Source organism: Camelus bactrianus, chromosome 26 (genome assembly GCF_048773025.1).
Source record: "Camelus bactrianus isolate YW-2024 breed Bactrian camel chromosome 26, ASM4877302v1, whole genome shotgun sequence".
Lineage (NCBI taxonomy): Eukaryota > Metazoa > Chordata > Mammalia > Artiodactyla > Camelidae > Camelus > Camelus bactrianus.
In genome coordinates this window covers 20,129,157-20,142,443 of record NC_133564.1, presented here as the reverse complement: position 1 = coordinate 20,142,443, position 13,287 = coordinate 20,129,157, and the positions used below count along the sequence as shown (strand labels likewise).

Below are 13,287 nucleotides of genomic sequence, written 5' to 3'. Positions count from 1 at the left end.
CTATGAGTGTATCCACCAAAGATGTCTTTTTCCTTTTAAATGCAAAAATCCCTTTCTCTGACTCCAGGAAGCTTCCTTTCCATATCAGTGTGTCAAGTCTACCTACCTGTCCGTGAACATGAGACAGAAAATGGCCAACATGAACTTGTACCTACCTTTGTCAGGTGATGACGTTAAACCATTTATGAAATGTTGTCAGGAAAAAGCAAATAACTTCAATATGCCAGTGTAGATGTGTGGCTAAAAGTCTTCATGATTACGAAAAGCCATCTGAAACTCTCAGTCACAAAATCTTTACATAAAAATTAAACACCGAAAAACTTACTTGAGTTCTTGCCTCTCCTTTTGGCTGTTACATAGGAAGTTTCCAAACTGGCAGGAATAGATATGATTTTGAATGTGAATCAGAAACCTCTCATTGAACTCAAAGGCACAGGGAAATTGTTCCATTAGCTGCCAGACGCACTCAATGAACTGGTCAATAACTGGAGAGATTTCTTTTGGGTCCCCGTCTAGATTGCCGTACCTGTAAAAAAATATATTAGAGACTTTATGGCAAGTTTTTTTTTTAAATTAGAAAGCTATAAATACAAAAAAAATCATAAAAGCAACCCTTGTTCCTAAGTAGAGCTTATCTTATAAACCTGGAATGCACAAGTAGAAAAATAACTTATTAAATTTCAATTTCAAGAGAAACTGTAGTGAAAGTCTGGGCAGAGAAGGGACATATTCATGCTATAATTACAGAAGAAAGTGTTAGTGCTGAAGTTAAAATTCAAGGACTCTTTCCATGGGGAAAAAAGAGCATCCTTTCATTCAAGTTTTAAAAGTACATCAGAACTTAAGAAACAAGTCTTCCACTTAATTAGTGACCAGTGGGAGAGTGGGAAGAAATACCTGGGCAACTTCAGTGGTTTTCACTTTTGCATTGTTCTGTTGGGAAGAAATAAGGAAGAAAGACAACCTGGGAAAACTGTGGTCCCCCGAGTTTCTGGGGTATTTCTACTTCTAGCACAGTTACTTCCACATGACCACAGATTCCCGTATATCTTTATATCTCCCTCAGCTTTGTTTTCCAAAAGTACATCAGAATCTCCTCCCTCACAGTTGTATCGATTTTTAAATAAAGACTGCCTGGTCCCTTACACTATTAGGTGAATTTTAGAAAGACTCCAAAAGGGTGACTGGGGTGCTAGCAGTTACAGAACAACCATATAGAACCTCACCTTCTCAGCAGTGGATAATCAGCTTGAGGAAGAGAAGTGAGTGAGGATCAGTTTGGGAGTCTTCCAAGGGTGGAAACATCAGAAACTGTCTGGAAACCTCTCAGCGGGTTTAGTCCCACTCACCTTTAGTAGCTTTAAAAAGCGTTGTCTAATTAATATATTCCTGCCTCACAAAACACATACTTATCAGCCACGTCTGTATTCTTTCTGTCCGCACATCTACCTCAGAGACCCTGACTGCCCCGCAGTCAGTGGAGCCCCCAAAACTGAAAATAGCAATGTGATCTTAATGTTACTTAATTGCTTTGGGGCTTTAATTTTCTCATTTGTAAAACTGAATCGATGTGCTTTCCTGGAAAAATCATTAACTATAAAAACAGAATTCCAGAAAACCACAGAATAAATGCTCAACTAATGCTAAGTGCAAAAGCTACAAAAATAAATATTCATAAATTTAGAGCTTTCTTTAGGAAAATATTCAAACAATCAAAATGTCTATCAGAATATCTAATTATTGTCAGCATGATGCCTAAATTTAAGCACCAGAAGACTAGACCATACCGGCTACATGTAACATTCTGAGATGAGACATGAGAACACCAGTCAGGCATTAAGCCAGTAACACCAACACTGACCGGACGGAGCCAGGAGCTTCTGTCTATTGAAAGCCCAGAAGATGGGCCAGTAGGCAAGGAGCGACGCTCCTTACGTACATGGTTTTAAAAGCCTTGCTGTAACCCTATGGAGCAGGGAGGGTCTCCCCTTTTCACAGATGGGAGACCAACGCTCAGAAAGGACAGACGCCCAGGGCCACACAGTAAATGCCACAGCTGAATTTGGAGCTGGATCTGTTGGGCTCAACCTGGGCCGCTGTCCTACATGAGCTCTCCAGAAACACCTGGGACAGACCTCACCTGTGACACAAATGCCTTAGGACGAGCCCTGTCTGACTCCCACTGCGGAAGATCAAAGAGAAACCGTTCCACAGGCATTTCGCAACCACAACCAGCAGCCTGAATGTTTGCACTTCAAACCTGGAATAATTTAGTAAGTCAAATGTGTGTGGGAGGAAGGGAGAGCCCACTTTCTAGGCCAATTAGTGAACAAGCTTCTCTGTGTCTTCTGGAATAATTTAAGATTAATAAGTTCTGCTCAATAAATGCCAAGAGTACTCAGAGTGAGAACTTTATCTGCGATACAATATATACAACAGCATTTTAACTTTCTGAGTAAGATACACAAGGAAACTTTAAAAACAAGGCTATTTTCCCCCACTCAGTTGGGAACTACAGGAAACAGTTTTTTTTTAATCCTAAACTATTCACAGCAATTGATTTTAAGATATTTCTTACCTGTGATTAAATTTATGACCAAAGGAAATCCAGTCCTTTTCAATTAATACCTACACAAGAAAGAATATAAATATCATGGAGAGAAGCAAACGAGGGAAGATAAGAGATCAGAACCAATAATGCTGAAGGATTCAAGGGTGCTCAGAGCAGAGGTCATTATCCTCGGGTAACCTGCAAATGAGCGCTCATCGCCCCCCATCCCCGGAGAGATGCACGTCAGAATGGCAGAGTGCAAGGTCTTCCGTAGGAAAAACACACAGGAGTGGGTGCCTGGAAAGGTAACGCCCCCACCCACAGAGTGCTTTCTGTGCAGCCCTATTCATGCCGTTCACGTGTGATCTCATTTCACTGTAGGATGGGTGTCACTGTCACTCTTCATTTTAGAGGGGGAAACTGAAAGGTTAAACACTCACCTAAGCTACTAGCGAGTGGCTAGTGCCACCTCATCACCCCACTCCAGAAAACTGCACAGCCCCTCCCACCCAGCTCTTCCCCAGTATGCGATGCTGCCTGTCTGTTTAATATCAAATACCGACCTTTTAACAAGAAACAATTAGGAGTGTTTTTCAGTGATCTTTCCTTTAGTTTAGAAGAATCCCAGAATGACGAGGGTTTGGAGCATATTTGAAGTTTCAGCCCTGCTTTGGAGGTAGAGGTAACATGAATTTATTCCCCTCAAATTGTCTGGATTAAAAAAAAAGATTTAACCAAATAATACAGGATAGTACCATCAATATCATCAATGAGATTTTCCCTAAAAAAAATAAGGACTGGTTGAATTCTGGCCTTGACACCTCGTAAATCTAATGGGGAGGAATCAAAAAGAGCCAGCGGTGGTGAAGGACAGTGTGACAAAGCCCTGGGAGTGTGCAACTCAGCCCCTCCCCCGTCCAGATGTAAGGGAATGACTCCAGCCCCCAACCTCAGTCCAAGGAGGGGGAGCTGCACCAGGACTGTCCCCAAGATCTCAGTGCTGGCACAGGTAACAGCAAGTTCTCGGACACTTAAGCCCAAGAGCAGGAACCTGTGTCTTCTCTCTTGTCCCCAGTGTCAGCTGTCCGTACTCAGACCTAGCAGTGGACACACCCCATCAGGCTCCTCTGACAGCATCTGTCCCCAGCATGGATGCGGGATCCACTGAAGCACTTTCTACCAAATCATGCTTCAAGAGGCAGGAACCAGTAACCTCCCAGCCACCAGGAAGTCCCTGCAGTCATTTTAAGAAGATGGTTCCGTCTTAGCCAAAGCTTCACCTTCCAGGCAACCATACAAATATTCAGCAACATGTCAAGTTCTGATGCACACCTGAAAGGTGCAAAATCCAGGAGAGGATGCACTCATCATTTCAGCAAAGAACAGCCAAACACTGAAATTTTCAATATTCTCATCCAGAGTCGCAAAGGACTACTTAAAATATAAAAGTAGTAAGTGAGAACATTTTTCCCTCTCAAGGACTTGCACAATATGCTTTGTCTCCAAATATTTTTTCTGAAAACTGTTTTCTGTTATACAGACAGTCATGTTACCTCAAACTTGAAAATGTATTTCAAACTTGAAATCTATCTATACAAATGATGTTTAAAACTCTATTTCATAAACTACTGAAGATATATTTTGTATTTGCCTCCAAATTCATCTTTAGTAGCACTGGTTTGAATTGGTTCCAAAATCCAAGAAATTCACCTCCTTATTCCAGCCTATTTCACCTTTTCCCCTTTAATTAATCTTACTGATCTACTAAGAGAAAAATAATGTTGATGAGGAGGGAAATAAGCTGCTAACAGTTGCCAAAAGAGAGGTCCATTCTGTCTAGGTGCTGCCAGTGAGGGACAGTGGCCCGATGGCCGCACTCACCATGAAGCCCTTCAAGGTCCTGTAGTGAGGGTCCAGCAGGAGGCTGGCCACCGAGCACACCTGAGCAGTCCTGTCCCAGCCATCGGAACAGTGAACAAGTACACTTGCTCCTTCCTCTGAAACTGCCTGAAAAACACAGGATTGGCAAAGAGTCACAAAGAACAGCTATAACCAGGATCAGCAGTAGGTTTGGTTTTATACTCACAGAAAGACTCAAAAAAAGATTTACAGGCAAAAAATCCATACCAAAACCTCTTCATTCATTTACTGATGTTGACAGCCCCATCGAGTTAAGGAAGAGCCAAGGCCTGGTTTGGCGCCGGTAACTGAAGTCCTCCCTTAGGTCCAGAAGCCTCCACCCGGGCCCTCACAGGCTGCCACACCGCGGGTGAGCACGCCTCCCGTGCCACCGTGTCCCTGCCACCTTCCACCACCCCCCCGCCTTCCCCTCCAGGCTTCCCCCTGAAGCCTTTCCAAGACTGAAATTCTGGAGCTGCTGCTGGCCTCCCTCATTTTCAAAAAGGAAAAGCTACAAAAATGATAAATTGAAAAACTATGAGGTTAGAGACAAAAGGGTAATAAGATCCAAGTAATGGACGGGGAGGGGTGGGGAGGAAACAGATAAAATGACAGCAGCAGGTCTCCGCGAGAAAAGCTGCTCACAGGCCGCCGCACATGGGCACGCGAGTTTCACTGAGTCTCTTGGCGGGAAACGTAGCCTGGAAAACATGGTGGAGACTCTGTCATGGCATTTATCACTACCTGAAATTCTGTTTTATTCACTGGTTCATTTTCTGTCTCCTGCACCAGAACATAAGCTTTGTGAGGGAAGAGACCTGCTCTGGCTTACTCAGCGTCGCATACTCAGCACCTAAAAAAGTGCCCAGTGATGAATAAATATTTGGCAAATACATTAATTATCTAATAAAGGGGAGCATACCACGTCATCTGAAAAGACATGGTCATCTTTAGATATACATCTGAGGGGAATTATTGGAAAAAAAAAAACTGAGCAACAAAATAGACAAAGCTTTCCCAAACAGCTTATATGCAAGCTGCAGCAAAATCCCCTGGCAGCCTGGACTCTGCTGGCCAGCTTCAGGAGCAGGGCTTCTGCTAATGCCATCACTGAAAACTGATGCTGACTGACACGGAAGTCTCAGGCCTCGATCACTGCAGTGACTCACATCTGGATATATTCTCCTGCAGAAAATTCTTCCCTCCACCCAGGACCAAGCCTAACCTAACTGAAATGAGAACAGTCTGAAAGTAACTTACCACTTGATCGCTTGATAATCTTCTATCAACTGAGCACTGTCTTCTCTTTCACAAAGTCCCATGGTCAGAGGGCAAACCTCGGGGAGGTCTGCAAAGCCAGCTCCCCACTCAGTACAGCACAACGTGGCCCAGGGGAGCTCGTGGGGAGGGGACAGGATCTCCACTCCAAAGCCAGAGTGCACCGGCTGGTCTGCCCCACCGCCTCTGTCTGTCCTCTGCAGTCGCCTACCTTTGCAATGAAGATCCCTGCATCCAGGATGGCCTTAATGTGCCTCAGCCAGCCAGAGTTCTCCAGTCCCCACAGAAAATCACTCATGGAGGGAGATTTAAGTTCACACACTGCAAGATAAATTGTGTTACAGAAGCAAAATAGAGGCAGTCTCTCATTTCACATGTGATCGTATTTGCAGGTAGCCTGTTAATGGCTCCTTCATTATAGTGTTTTCTGGAAGACTTGAGTCAAGATAAATGCCCAAGCTTACTGAACCTGGTTCTGCTGGACCACTTCCAAGTAAGGCTTTTCTACTCTGGGCACGGGGGGTGCTGCTTCTGCTTGGAAGTGTTACGTCTGTAGAGTTTAAATTCTAATATTTGTGAAAATTATTGAATGTTGTCATAGTAAAAATAAGAGAAGATGTATTTATTCTTTCAGCAAAGATGTTCAAAACAGGCCACCAAGGAGCACTTGAGTAAGACTGCTACGGGGGGAAAGGCTCATGTAACAACTCCAGCACTTGCCCAGTTATAACCCCACCGTCCAGCCACTTCAGCTGAGGACTCATGTCCAAACACCAGACAGAGAGGGAGGGCTGTCCTAAAGTCTTACACAGAAATGATCCAACAACCCTACCCAACAGAGTAAAGTATGTGGACTTTACTCAGCAGAGTAAAGTGTGTGAATATGAGGTCCTGCACTTCTGAATCCCATCTAGAGTATCAAGTCCAGGCTTTTCCCTGTGATTGCAAATGAAGATGAGCTAGGATTCCCATGACACCTGAAGGTCACAAAACTAAGGCAGGTGTGTAAACTCTCCTATATTATTATCATGAGCCACTGCATCCCAAGAGCTTATCTTCTAGTTAACGTGAAGCACGCAAAAGCTCTAGAGCTCAGCGTTCTGACCATGTATCACAAATATCACATTCCGAAGTTTACGCAGTTTATACCTATAAAGCCCTCTTGAGGAATCCTATAAATCAATCAGTGACAATTAAATAATGTTCTGGAGATCTTGTTTGTTGAAGTGTATTTTCTAGTGCTCTGTGAGATACACGCAGGGAATACGGAGGCCTGTCTCCTCCTCCCAGCTCTGTCAGCGATTAACAGTATCATCTTGCTCAAGTCATTTAACCTCTTTGGGCCTTGATTTCTTCATGCTTAAAATAGGGAAGGTGTACTAAATTATATATAAGTGCCATTCCAACTCCAAACTCCCAAATTCAACTTTGTTCAGTCTTTGAAAGCATCACGCATTTGCATAATAACCATTAATAAAGTTTATCAGATGCCCTTCCCTCCAATATGCCAGATAACAGAGGGTTCAACTCGTATTTCCTGCAACATAAGAGCCACACGAAAAAAGTACGAGTAAATTCTGAGTCACAGCCGTCAGCAGTGATGAAGGAAATAACACCAAGATCCCCAGGAAAAGCCATTTCTTAAGAAAACCATAGTATGAATGTTTAGGCAAGATTCCAAACTCTTTCCTGGAGCTGGAAGCCCAGCTGGAGAACTGAGTTCTCTCTGGCATCGCCCTGGTTCAGGGCACTGTCCTTGTGTCCGAGGTCAAAGGGCTGCCCTCTCCCCACCAGCATCACCAGCAGGAAAGCACCCTCCCTGTCGGGTGCAGCACGTGCACAAAGCAGAGGAGAAGGGGGCCCAGTGACGTCAGCGCAGACCACTGCGCAGAATCCACTGCTCTGTTCCTCAGCCCCGTGGCCTGGGCGCTCAGCGGCGGGCTGAGTGTTTCCAAGATTATGGTCTCTTTAGTCATTAAAATATGTTAAGTTTGAAATATTTAAACATATAAAAGATGTTAAAATGTAACGGACACTCAGACTGGCCACAATTGCTTTAACTCTCTCTTAAAGAAAAAACAGAAAATGTTACAGATAAAGTCTCATGTCCTCGCACTGTCCAGATTTTCCCCTCTGAAGTCTGTTAACATTCCTGAGTAGGCTTTTGTCCCTCTACTACTTACACAGTAGTTTTGTGAGCTTGGACAGTTTACTTAGCCTCTCTGTGCCTCAGTTTCCTCAGCTGTAAAGTGTGGGAGAGCAACAGCCTCGGCAGCAAAGGGCCTTCACTGCTACTGTTATCCTCAAATAACTTATATTGTTTTATGTGTGTTGAAAACTTAACATACAAACATCATACTGTAGCCTTTGGCAACATGATTTTTTTCATTTAACACTTCATTTCTGAGACATCCATAGGCTGTAAATAGATTCATTTCCTTCATTTACCAGCTGATAATATTCCACTCTATCAGTATATTTCAGTTTACCATTTCCCTACTGCTGAGTTGTTTCGCTCTTTTTCAATATTTACCATCCCCTGGTGGGTAGGAAGTGGTATCTCACTGTGGTTTTTGATTCCCTTAAGACTAATCCCTGTTCTTTGCTGCAAGTCCAGTAATTCATTTCAGTAAAGATTTGCTGTATCTGCCTGGCATTTCCAGGTGCTTTTATCAGAGGGCATTTCATAGTAGCTTAACCTGCCATCTTGGGGAAATGGGAAGGCCTCCGTGTTTCACTGAGACTTTAGTTTTTTGTAGCTAACTGGCACACTGTAGTCATGACGACGATATGCACACGGGCAGCACCGTGTCGTACTATTTAAGGGCATAAGCTTCAGGGTCAGACAATCCAGCGTTCATTTCCCAGCTCTGTCCCCGCCCAACCGTGTAACCTGGGGCTAGTTCCTAAGCCCTCAGTTTCTCAATTTCTCAAGTGTAAAATGGGGATAAAAACACCTTCCTCCAATAGCTGCTGAAGGATGAAATGAGATCATGCATATAAATTATGCCAGCAGATAACAGATTAAACAGTGGTAGCTATGGTACACATTTTCTTGTTCATCCAGCACGGTGTCCTGAGAGGCAGGAAGTACTACACTCATCCAAACTTGTGAAAGGTTTGGCTCAGAAAGGCTGAAACACAAAGTGACCAACGGCAGAAGGCGAACACAAACCTGCTCATAAACAAGCCTCTGGTTTTTGCCACCACACCATGGCTACCATAGTGGGTTTACCTAGAAGTAATGGCAGTAATAGGGAAACTTCAACAGTGATTCCAGGTGCCAGACACTCTCCTAAGTGCTTCATATATAATAGCTCTTTGATCCTCATAACAATCCTCCGAAGAAGATATTATTATTATTATCCTCATTTCATAAAAGTGGAAACCAATGTAAAGAGAGGTGAAGTAACTTGTCTGAGGTCACCCAGCTGACAAGGAGTGAGGCTAGGATTCAGCCTGGCTCCAGAGTTCAAGCTCTTAAGCCGTGTCTCTCCATCTCAGTTATGTTATTTCTCATAATTCAAACATGAGCCAATCTAAATGCTCCTGGGCTCCCGCACACCATCAGCCTAAAGGCTTTGCATTTTGTCCCTTAGAACTGCACGGCCCAATGGACCAGCTAGTAGTCACGGGTGGCTATTAGGGCCCTGAAATGTGGCAGGTCTGAACTGAGACAGGCTTGAGTGTAAAGTAGACTCCAAATTTTAAAGGCTTAGTATGGGGGGAGGAGGGGAATATAAAATATTTCACTAATGGTTGAAATGAAAATATTTTGGATGTATTGGGTTAAATACAATGTATGATTAAAATTAATTCGCCCATTTATTTCTACTTTGACGTGGCCACTAGAAAGTTTAAAATTACAAATGTCCTCATTTGTGACTTCCACCACACTTCCATGGGACAGCAGTGACTGAGACTGCTCAAGGAAGATTAACCTGATCTGCAGTCTTCAAACGTTTTTGCACAAGTACCCCTCCAGTGACTTGTTCAAACTACGTACCCTCGCATGCATGGGGGAATAATGCACCATCATAGGGCTGAAGGTGTGTCTGCCTTTTCTAAGGTGGCTAAAGGGCAATGAGTGAGGGGAGGTGGGGAAGGACGGGCTCTCTTCTGGACCCAGGGGCAATCTAAGCCAGGCGGCGCAGTTTCAGGAAGGAGCACGGGTAGAAGTCGGTGTGTCAAGCAGTCCAGCCAGGGCGCCCCTCAAGTAGCCTTCCCGGGAGCGCTGGGTACGCAGTCGAAGGCGTGGAATCTGCTGCAGCTGAGAAACGGGCCCCTAGTGAGCAACGATCTGCGCCCGGGGAACTGTCCGCAGTACCGGCCGGGCCCTGCGCGCGGCAGGCGCGCCCCCGCGGTCCCCGCGCAGCCCCCGCACCTCCGCGCCCCGCCCCGGTGCCTGCTGTTCGCGCCCCCTGCCCCGGGCCAGGACCCAGAGTGTTCAACTTAATCCAAAAATACACACATTCCACCGTGCAGTCTCAGGACCCCTGAGCCCTTTAAATCGTCCACAGATAACGTTCACTTGCAGTCGGAGATTTTTTGTTTTTTCAAGGAACTGGCCAAACTTTCTGGTTGTTATGATAGGGCCCAGGGCTAGCTGGCATTCTCGTTCATTTCAAAAAGTCCAGGGAGCCTGAGGGATATCTTGGCATCAGAACTCCGAATCTCAGTCCAAGAACAAATGATCCCTTTCACCTTCTCTTCCCACCGGGCGTGGAAATGAGGGCAAGTTTAAAAATAAAGACACCAGGCTTCCTAGCTACCCTGGAGGTGGCCTGTGCCAACTGCAAAAGGGGAAGGGCGAGCTCACAGGACATGGCCCTAAAATGCACCGCGGGAGAGGATGTCCTGCTACCTGCTTCCCTGAGCTCACGCCTGGGGGGAGGAGCTGCTGCATCTCTGCCAGGTCGGCTCCTCTCCTTCCACGCTGAGCACAGCTCCCTGTTTATCAAGTCTATTTTCAGGAACATTAAGCCTGGGTACGTTAAATAAAACAGCCTCCCCAGGTCTCAGGCAGGGTAACCGCTGAGAGGGTGTTCCCCTCAACCCCCACCAGGTGCTGAGTGGCAGCTGTTAGGGGCAAACAGCCCTGCAGGTGATGAATACACAGGGACAGATGGGGGTACCCTCAAGACCCAAACAATTAGCGCCTGGAGTTTTAAATATAAAACTGGTGAGTTTGTTTGGATAAACTCAGGGTAAGGCAGAAATACTGATCTGTTCACTCTTGTCGCCAAAGCCAAACCAATATTTACAAACCATTTTGCTGAACAAAGTTCCTTTCAGCTGACATCAGAGGCATTAAGCCATGGATTACAGAGAACCGTACTTACTAACCAGGAGTTTCATGCATGGGTCTAGTGATATTTGTTTTACATAACAGGGCAACTATATCCCACAAAGATACATGAACAACATTTAAAAGAAAAGACAAATAATTATAGGACCTGAGAAAATGTGGTTTATTTGGAAGAAAATTAATCTCCAGTGATCCTCCCCAGATATTTCCTACACCAATATCATTTCTTCCTACACAGTTGCTGGGTGGGGACAAGTGAGGTGCGAAGTCTCCATCTGAACCCCGTGGGATTGGTCTTTGTCTCCTAAGATACAAAGCGGAAACGTACATGACCCTCCCTCAATTACCAGCCAGACACACAGCTGAGTACTCCTAGTGTTTGATCTCATTCCCATTTACAGTCAAAAAGAAAGCCCAAAGAAATGGTCTTCAAAGAACAAGCAAAATGCTAGTAATCTCCCTTGACTGAACATCCTCGCAGGTAAAACATTCAAAAAGGACTTAGTTATGGCCTGGACAACGGAAATGCCGGGTAAAGCCTGCTTTGCAGTCTCCCTCTCTTACTCAGCGCCCACCATGGTGACACCGACTGAACGCCGCAGCGAACTGGGTCCGGTTCATTACCGTTAGCAGTGCTCTCTGCCCCACCTGGGCCAACCCAGAGGGACCCTCTTCACAGAGGATTTTACATTAACTGGAGAGATTTGTGTACTAGCTTCTCCACTGGACACCGACAAGGTTAATGATTGTGCTTTAAAACAGCTCCCACTCTGCTGCTGACGCTCCTTTCTGCAGCCTCCACACCATTAATAATGCCCTGAAAGCCATTTTTTAATAGCCTTGTTCTCCTCAGAAGGATCTAATGACAATGTAAAACGGTAAAGTGCGATCCGCCTGGACTCTGCACATGGTGTTGGCACTGCTTGCACTAGCAGCACAGATAGGCATCTACACAAACATGTGCATGAGTAAGTGTGTGTCCAGCTACTAATAAGCATGGATGTGCGTGTACATACAGTGTACCACAGTGCAGCAGGCTCACAAAAGAATGCATGCCCTATTAACATCTATTAGCTTTGCCTATGAATTTTGTGCCTAAAGACAATCTGCAGCAAATAAATGTAAAAACATATTACATTTACCACATATAAGGCTTGGGGCTTAGTCATTTTCTGTCAATGAACAGTTAACTGAAGGTAGGACTTAAGCGATGACAAAGTCTAAATAGGAAATGTAAGGCGAATGGAAATAGAGAAGTCTAGTCTGGGAGAAGCTGGGGCACTAAGAGCCTGGGAAGTCGGGGTGGATATATGATATTTAGTGGTCGATGCTGGAGAGAAGACCACGACTCGTGTAAGGTTAAGACGCCGGCAGGAAATAACTGAAGCGCTGAGACAGCACCATGGGCAGCCGGGGCCGGAATGGGCGGAGAGCCCCTCCACGCTCCTCGCACTGCCAGGCCCGACGCGCGCGTCAAATCCGAAACCATGTTGTCGCTGGCAGCAAGTGCCGGATTGCCACATCCCAGCTTATGGAAAACCAGCTCACCTTGTCACGGTATGAGTCACGCCTATCTTTAGTTTTACGAGAGACACTTTCTTCTACCACCGCTCTTTTCGTAAACACCCCAGTTATCCAAAAGCTAGCCGTCGTGATTAACAAAAGAGAAACAATCATTCTGAGGGTAAACATTTTTAAATTAATCTTTGAACTGTCCAGCGAATGTCAAGATAAAGGATAAGTAGGATGAAAAACAGCCATTATTCCCTCTCTGAATCTCTTTGTTTTCTCTCGTCCTCTCCTTTGCTGAAGTCACCCAGCGGTGAAGTCTTTGGCTTTGACATCCAATTAAAACAGCCAACCATCCGACTTATGCAAGGAGAGCCCTCAGGGAGACCACTTCTAAGCAGGCATCATCTTCTCTTCCTGCCATGATTTTTGCCCTACACCAAAATCAGTAACGTCACTTTGTGTTAATGAATCAAGCGTTTCTCTGCCCAATGCCCAGCCCATAGAAAACTGTCAGTAACTGTCTGACGTGCAGGTGAGCATGGCGATAAGCACGGCAGCTCCTAGTCACCGGGTACCTACCTTGGGCAGGTTTTGTGCCTGGTGCTCTATCTACTACCCACCGCACAGGGTGTATTTACTCCCAATTTTCAGATTGGCAGGTGTGGCTTACAGAGGTTCACTGAGTCACCCGTGGTTACTCAGCCAGTAAACAACTGAGCTGGAATCCAGGCCACAACAC

At 45.2% G+C, this 13,287-nt stretch overlaps 1 protein-coding gene across 4 annotated transcripts in view; it reads right to left on the bottom strand.

Moving 5' to 3' along the window:
- MTMR7 (myotubularin related protein 7) overlaps nucleotides 1–13,287 on the bottom strand; it is a 131,738-nt gene that overhangs the window by 6,898 nt on the left and 111,553 nt on the right. For all 4 annotated transcript variants that reach the window (XM_074353502.1, XM_074353500.1, XM_074353501.1 and 1 more), the window contains 4 exons: nucleotides 5,940–6,049; nucleotides 4,433–4,558; nucleotides 2,579–2,628; nucleotides 326–526 (listed from right to left, as the gene is read on the bottom strand). In XM_074353502.1, coding sequence (XP_074209603.1) covers nucleotides 326–526; nucleotides 2,579–2,628; nucleotides 4,433–4,558; nucleotides 5,940–6,049 — 487 coding nt within the window. The remainder of the gene's footprint in view (nucleotides 1–325; nucleotides 527–2,578; nucleotides 2,629–4,432; nucleotides 4,559–5,939; nucleotides 6,050–13,287) is intronic.